The following is an 8483-nucleotide window of genomic DNA, read 5'->3' as shown; positions in this document are numbered from 1 at the left end:
TGAACATTCATATATGCAGACCAACACTCATATACATAAAATACATTGCCTTTTAGTGTGGTTGTTTAATTTCGTTTATATTAAAAAGTCCTCTGATCTAAGATTATTGAATAAGCAACGGAGCAACACTAGTAATATGAAGTAATTAACAAAGGTTTACTCAAGTTTGCCAGGACAAATCAGTGTAGCTGGTGCAATGAATGATAAAACTGAGTCCCATCTCCCATGGTTCCTTGTTGTTTGTAAATGGGACAAACAAATTCATTGTTTGTATTTTTAAAAAGACTAATAAAATAAAATTTTGTTCAAATCAAACTTTATTTGGAACCATCTCAGCCATAAAGAGTTCCTTCTGGCATACCAATTCTTCTGCTCCAGTTCTGTACTGGAGATATTGTGGGAGTAACAAGGACTAAAATGTGCAGCTTCGTAACCAAACAAGCTGTAACCACAAAGAATGGATTTTCTCCCATACTCTCACAACTAGGGGTAGCCACTGTTAAGATAAAGGTGGTTGGGGCAGCTTTTGGAGAATTGAACATCTTCTCCTGCTTAGCGGAAAGCTAGTGACCCCTCTCCCCTTCTTCCATACAGTAGTATTATGGAGGAGTGGGGAAGGGATTGAGATACCTTTCTTAACCTCAATTGATAATATGTTGATGGTATTAAATACTTTTGGAGAAGACCTAAGCTCAACTTCCAACTTTGGGGTAGGATATTAAGTAACTCTGCAGTTTTTCTTCTATGTTTCCATTTGTTTTTCAGAACAATGAAGATAATAGCCATTAAAAACTAATTTTTAGAACAAATTGAGTCCTATAGTTATATATATATATATATTTCTATCAATGCCCAAAGAATCTTTATGAACATGTGGTCTATGTTGCATAATACAGACTTAATAAATGTTACCAGGAGAAAAGTAGATTATTTCTTTAAGTCACTTTTAATTAAAAGAAAGAAAAAACCCTACACCCAGAAAGCACTTCTACATGATATTTCCTCCAGTTAGCTAGTATTTTGTAAATGATGCAAAACTTGAGCAACTTGAAGAAAGATCTTAAGCAATCTTTTCTTGCACCGCACCGAAACGGTTTCTCCTCTGTGTAGCAGGCAGCAGCTACAACCGCCTCCGAACATTCCAGAGAGCCCAGCGCAGCAGGCAGGCTCTCGGATAGCTCTTCAGAAGCCTCCAAATTGAGTTCGAAGAGTGCTAAGGAAAGACGGAATCGGCGGAAGAAAAGGAAACAGAAAGAACAGTCTGGAGGGGAAGAGAAAGACGAGGATGAGTTCCACAAATCCGAGTCTGAAGACAGCGTCAGAAGGAAAGGGTTTCGCTTCTCTATAGAAGGGAACAGACTGACGTACGAAAAGAGGTACTCTTCCCCGCACCAGGTACGCACTGCCGAGTTCTCTGACGAAAAATGGAAACAGATGGGGGAGGGGGGCAGAGGGGCAACTGAATGGACTACTGTTGCCTTATGCTTCAAATTGCTTTTTCTCCATATTCTATAAAAAAGATTTATTCCACTCCACACAAACGCAAATATGATCTTAGATGCTGTAGGAAGAGGCTTGCTTGTTCATCCCGGCCTTCCAGAATCGAAATAATCACACAGAAACCATATTATTTAAATCACTGCTTGGTCCAATCACTCTATCTTCTTATTGGCTAATTCCTGCATTTTAATTTAACCCATTTCTATTAATCTGTGCATCACCACGAGGTGGTGGCCTACCAGCAAAGTTTCAGCAAGTCTACCTCTGGCGTGGATCCATGGCGTCTCTGACTCCACCCTTCTTTCTCCCAGCATTCAGTCCAGTCCTCCCCGCCTACCTAAGTTTTGCCCTATCACCAGGCCAAGGCGGTTTCTTTATTCATTAATGGTAATCACAGCACACAGAGGGGAGTCCCACATCAAGACGCTTTTGAAATAACACAGGGTTGGAAGTCAGGAGAACTGTATTTTCATGTTGCATATGTCTTCTGGTAATTGCCTGTAATCAGTGGTAATTAATCTTCCGGTCCTCAGATCTTTTTTTTTTTTTTTTTGGTTTTTCGAGACAGGGTTTCTCTGTGGCTTTGGAGCCTGTCCTGGAACTAGCTCTGTAGACCAGGCTGGTCTCGAACTCACAGAGATCCGCCTGCCTCTGCCTCCCGAGTGCTGGGATTAAAGGCGTGCGCCACCATCGCCCGGCCGGTCCTCAGATCTTTTAACAACATCAATGAAATATAGACTAAGAGTTAGCTACTCATAAATATGCCTTTGGTTAATTTAAAACACTATGTTGATTTTCTTCCCCTAACTTGTTTCTCAGTTGTCCTATGAACTTCTGAAATATTAGTCATGGCGCACTTTGCAGAAAAGCACATCATTCAGAATTTTAACTTCTGGTTCTACAGATAACCCTGTTTTACAGGTGAATCAGAAAAAAAGAAAGAAAATGGTAGCATAAAGATAAACTAAAATAGTCTATAAAAAAAAAAACAGTGTTGGGCCGGATGGTGGTGGCACACACCTTTAATACCAGCACTCGGTAGGCAGAGGCAGGCGGATCTCTGTGAGTTCGAGGCCAGCCTGGTCGACGAGAGCTAGTTCCAGGACAGGAACCAAAAAGCTACGGAGAAACCCTGTCTTGAAAATCCAAAAAACAAAAAACAAAAACAAAACAAAAAAAAAAAAACCTAGTGTTGGAATTATCTGAAAGGAAAAATAAATGCAGAACCTCACAGCCCTACTGTCCATGTTTATTGCACATGGATTCATAAAGAGTCTTATGGATGCTTCTTTTAAATCTGAGAGATAGTGGCTGGGTAATTTTCTTCTGTTATCTCAGGCTACATTCCAGCTATCTATTATTTAAAGTCAATGGCTGGAAACCATACAATACAAAGCTAATTTAATTTTATCGGAATGCCTATAAATTATATTAATCAGAAGGAATGTGCTACCTTTTTTAACAAATGATGAAATTTTCTTCAACTTAATCTTGCAAAAACTACTCCAACAGATTGTTTTAATACTATTTTACTTTTTGTTCTTTGTATCAAACCTTTAGTCTCTGTTGAGCATCCGTGGTTCCCTGTTTTCCCCAAGACGCAATAGCAGAACGAGCCTTTTCAGCTTTAGAGGGCGAGCAAAGGATGTGGGGTCCGAGAATGACTTTGCCGATGATGAACACAGCACCTTTGAGGATAATGAGAGCCGGAGAGACTCATTGTTTGTTCCCCGAAGACATGGAGAGCGTCGCAACAGTAACCTGAGTCAAACTAGCAGGTCATCCAGAATGCTGGCAGTGTTTCCAGCAAATGGGAAGATGCACAGCACGGTGGACTGCAATGGTGTGGTTTCCTTGGTTGGTGGACCCTCCGTTCCTACGTCGCCAGTTGGACAGCTTCTGCCAGAGGTGATAATAGATAAGCCAGCTACTGATGACAATGTAAGAAAGTTTTACATAGTTCAGGCATGGCTGGCCCATGATTGCTGCACCAGCCAGTGTTTCTACAGAATGGAACTCTTGAGAATGATTCCTGGTTGGTCGAGCTGAGAATGCCTCTGCATCCTGTAGCACCTTTAATAGACTAACCAACTAAACCTTAGAGCCTCACCACTCCCTGCACAAATGTGAATGCATTACCTACTGTATATGCTAAAGATTAATTGTACAATAATTGCTATCTCGGATGATTTGCTATGTACCCATACTGAATTTAGAAATAGAGACATCACCCCTATTGACCAATTGTACAAGTAACTAAATAGCTTTTAAGTGTAAAGGGTGTATAGTAAATCTTCCCACCAGACTCTGTAATTTATCTTCGCTTTAGTTCAGATTTTCAAAAACACTGTGCATAGATATCTTCATCATTACCTGAAATTTCCAGGGTTCATATTTATTGTACTAAAAATGCTGATATAGGTATTCACAAAGTCAATCTACACAAAGGGACACCAATAAATTATTAATCCAGAAAAAAATATTTGTCTGTGTAACAAAGGAGTATCATGTGTTTGTGACTATGCATTCAGAGAGAACTTTCCAAACAAAGGATGCTTCCTCTTCAACTGGACACTCACTTGGAAATATATCAGCATGATGAGGCATGACTAAGTTTACATTAGAAGACTTATTGCTTTGGTACCCTGGATGAAACTGTTAACTTTGCATCATATGTATGAATTTTACCATATACTTTGTATTATCAATAACCATCTATGTCTTATACCAGAAAATGAGATGACAGCTAAGTGTACTGTAGTCTTTGGTATTTTCTTAAAATGTAGTGGCTAATTTTTCAAAAGTGAAATGGTTTGACCACCTATCTGACTTTTTAAAGTATTAGGCTTTTACAATTTGTTCTTTAATTGAAAACAACTTAAATATGCCCATGAAAATCTTTACCAACTATATTATAATCATATATATCATAATTATAAAATCAAGAAGTCAAACATTTAAATTTTCTTTTATGACTACATGGTTAACAGTTTGAATATTCAAGGTTAATAATTCAATAAGTCCCCAGCATCTGCCATCAGCAATTAAATATGAAGATGCACGATGCATGTGTTTCATGAAAATCACTGTCTCCATTTTTGTTTGTGAACCATAATGCTCAGGTTAAGCATTTAATGCCTTAGCATTTTCTTTACAGGGAACAACCACTGAAACTGAGATGAGAAAGAGAAGGTCAAGTTCTTTCCATGTTTCCATGGACTTTCTGGAAGATCCTTCCCAAAGGCAAAGGGCAATGAGTATAGCCAGCATCTTAACAAATACAGTAGAAGGTTTGTAACAAACCCCACTGCCATTATTTTAATAAACTTGCATTATCTTTTTAATTAATTAATTAATTTCTAAGCCTATCGTTTCTCTTTTTACATACTAATACCAGTTCCCACTCCCTCCCATCCTCCTGTTCCCTCCACCTTCCCACATCACCCCACCTCCAATCCACTCCTTAGAGAGGGTAAGGCTTCCCATGGGAAGTCAATAAAGTCTAGCACATTGCTTTGAGGCAGGACCAAGGCCCTCCTTGCTATATCTAGGCTGGGCAAGGTATCACTCCAAAGAGAATGGGTTCCAAAAAGCCATAAATCCTTGCCTCTCTACCAGTGGCCCCACAGTTTGCCCCAGCCATACAACTGTCATTCACATGCAGAGGACCTGGTTTGGTCCTACGTTGGTTCCCCTGCTGTTGGACCAGAGTCAGTGAGATTCCATTAGCTCAGGTCAGCTGTTTCAGTGGGTATCCCCATTATGGTCTTGTCCCCTTTGCTTATATTATCACTCCTCCCTCTCTTCTACTGGACTTTGGGAGCCCAGCTCAGTGGTCCACTGAGGATCTCTGTATCTAACTTGTATTACCTTATTGGAGTCAAATATCTCCACTTTTATGGCAACTATATATATTCTCAGAAAAAAGTAAATGACCCTGGTATTAAATGGGTGGCCATACATTCTGAAAGTGTTGAATATTAATTCAGTGTGCGGGACTCTGTCCCCTTAATGTCTTAGTAGTATGTGGGAACTCTGAGAGGTCTCTAATTCTTTGATCAAAAATCCTCTGGTGTAATTAGCTTCAAATTTCACCAAAATGGTTTCTTAGATCATGATCCAAAATAATTTTAAGATTGGAGAGAAGAACAAGTCATTTTCATAAAATAAAAGCATGTTTAAAGCAAGATGTATCTCATTAATCCTTATCCTAAATATTACAAATGAGCAGCCTGTCAGGAACACAGGATTTTACACAGTTAATTATCTATGTTCCTGTTGCAACTTTATTTATAAGGCCAACAACCTTACTAGCAGCCAAGTGCACAGCAGCAAGATCAGTACGAAAAAAGAATATTATTTCTTTCTTACCTACCTTATGTATATGTCTGATGGTATCTATAAGTAATTATCTTTGCAGCAAACACAAATACTCTTGCTATTGAAAGTATGTTTAGTGATCCAACGTAAATACTTATACCACAAAAATAGTCATTTAGTATTCTTCTTTTTTTTTTTAGAACTAGAAGAATCAAGGCAGAAATGTCCACCTTGTTGGTATAAATTTTCCAACATTTTCTTAATTTGGGACTGTTCCCCATATTGGCTAAAAGTGAAACATATTGTCAACCTGGTTGTGATGGACCCATTTGTTGATCTAGCCATCACCATCTGTATTGTCTTAAATACCCTTTTCATGGCCATGGAGCACTACCCCATGACGGATCATTTCAATAATGTGCTTACAGTAGGAAACTTGGTAAGCATACTAGAAGGTAAATCTGTTCAGTATTCAAATTTTCTGCTTGAGAAACTGTTTGCTATATTTAATAGCTTATTAAAACTCTTTCAACCACAATTCCTACATCCCTAACGCAATTATAACCAACTGTCTATGCACTGCTTTTTGAGGTAGAATGGCATTTAATGTCTGTGAAAAAAAGATGAGAAATAGAACATAGACCCGTAATAATCATTAAAAGTCAATAGCAATGTTTCCAATGTTTTGAAAATCTGAAGTGTTGCCAGGCGATGGTGGCGCATGCCTTTAATCCCAGCACTCGGGAGGCAGAGGCAGGCGGATCTCTGTGAGTTTGAGACCAGCCTGATCTACAGAGCTAGTTCCAGGACAGGCTCCAAAGCCACAGAGAAACCGTATCTCAAAAAAAAAAACAAAAAAACCTGAAGTGTTTCAGAATTTAAGGCCATGATTTTTTTTCTATGTAATTCAAATTCTTTTTTTTTAATTTATTTATTTAGTGAGGATTTCTGCCTCCTCCCCGCCACCGCCTCCCATTTCCCTCCCCCTCCCCTGATCAAGTCCCTCTCCCTCATCAGCTTGAAGAGCCATCAGGGTTCCCTGACCTGTGGGAAGTCCAAGGACCACCCACCTCTATCCAGGTTTAGTAAGTTGAGCATCCAAACCGCCCAGGCCCCCCCAAAGCCAGCACGAGCAGTAGGATCAAAAACCCATTGCCATTGTTAAGGCCATGATTTTTTATTAAGGATAGCATCACTGTTTTTATTAAGGGATAGTATCTAGATGGTTCAAATAAGGTCATGAATTCTCTTCCTTATGCATCCTTTCAAAGAGTGATCAACAATACAAAAGTATCTTCCTCTTTTCTCCTTCTAGGTTCTAGGAAGTCAATGCTCTGCCTTATAAATCTGTTTTAGATACAGACCATGAAATATGGAATGTACCCGCTGCATTTTGTACATACTGTGATTAGTAAACCAATTTTTAATCAAAGTTTCCACTTAATACTCTCCTTTTTTTACTTTAAAACATCAGTTACTAGAATATTTTCTGAATGAACTTAGAAAGCTCAGCTTTTATTTGAAGAAAGATGTATGTAAAGTATGATATGCATTTAATATAATATTTAGGAGGAATTTTACAATTTTATTGATATAGAAAATGAAAATACACATATCTTATAGAGTATTTGTATTTTTAAATCTCTACTATTTGTAGTATGGAAATATGCTTTAAATGCATATAATTATTAATGACAGTGATGGTAACATTGCAACACAAGATGCAAAAGAACAATAGCTACCTTATTTGAAAGAAATAAGTATAAACGTACAAATAAAACTTTGTGGGTAAAATCTTATCATTATGTAGGTTACATGAGGTCTGGAAAGACAGGCAATTTAATTGAATGAACATCATCAAAACTGTACATTGGTGAACAAATTCTAATTAAATTCTATTTTCTAGCTGGTTGATAAAAGATGGGTGTTTTACATACCTTGGAATATTGTTTTCTTCCCTTGTAATGGAATAATTATAGTATTCACTTATCTGGTTACTGGAGCATCTGTGAGGATAATACAGTAAATAATTCAAACCAGCCTTGTCAACTAAATTTGCCTCTACAAGAAAGACAGTAACAGGATCAGTAACGGAGAAGTAGCCTAAACCGTTTATCTGTTGGAAAATACGATGGTATATTTATCATAATCATTATCTGATAGAATTTGAGTAATTTTGTTTTGATCTTAGGTTTTTACTGGGATCTTCACAGCGGAAATGTTCCTGAAAATCATAGCCATGGACCCTTATTATTATTTCCAAGAAGGCTGGAACATCTTTGATGGTTTCATTGTGACACTAAGCTTGGTAGAACTTGGCCTTGCCAATGTGGAAGGATTATCAGTTCTCCGTTCATTTCGACTGGTAAAAAAGACCATGGCAATAATTGTTTTCCCCAATGGTGCCATAGACTTTCCCAAACATAGACTTAACATCTTATGGTTTTGTGTAACTTGATGCCTCTAAACGGGAATATTATCTCTCCAGTTATTTATATAAAAAAGAAGCTTTCTTCTGAAAAGTTTAGACATGTAAACTTTACTAATATTATCCGTTATTAGTTTTCAGTGCTTGGTTACATAACACAGAACCTTGAACATGCTTTGCCATTGAGCTGTTACTAACCCTGTCATTGAACACTAATGTCTTTTTTTCTGTTGCC

The 8483-nt window shown here is 37.9% G+C and overlaps 1 protein-coding gene across 4 annotated transcripts in view; it reads left to right on the top strand.

Moving 5' to 3' along the window:
• Positions 1-8483, top strand: part of LOC101995418 (sodium channel protein type 1 subunit alpha) — a 129284-nt gene that overhangs the window by 82933 nt on the left and 37868 nt on the right. The window contains exons 11-15 of one of the 4 annotated variants that reach the window (XM_005346503.3): positions 1111-1395; positions 3061-3441; positions 4658-4790; positions 6021-6259; positions 8012-8185. In XM_005346503.3, the coding sequence (XP_005346560.1) occupies positions 1111-1395; positions 3061-3441; positions 4658-4790; positions 6021-6259; positions 8012-8185 (1212 nt within the window). The remainder of the gene's footprint in view (positions 1-1110; positions 1396-3060; positions 3442-4657; positions 4791-6020; positions 6260-8011; positions 8186-8483) is intronic. The other 3 variants (XM_026778696.1, XM_026778697.1, XM_013345845.2) reach the window with 3 other exon arrangements.

This window comes from Microtus ochrogaster, chromosome 4 (assembly GCF_000317375.1).
Source record: "Microtus ochrogaster isolate Prairie Vole_2 chromosome 4, MicOch1.0, whole genome shotgun sequence".
In the NCBI taxonomy this organism is placed as follows: Eukaryota; Metazoa; Chordata; class Mammalia; order Rodentia; family Cricetidae; genus Microtus; species Microtus ochrogaster.
Note: the sequence above shows the minus strand (reverse complement) of the source record. Positions and strands in the feature narration are given on the sequence as shown.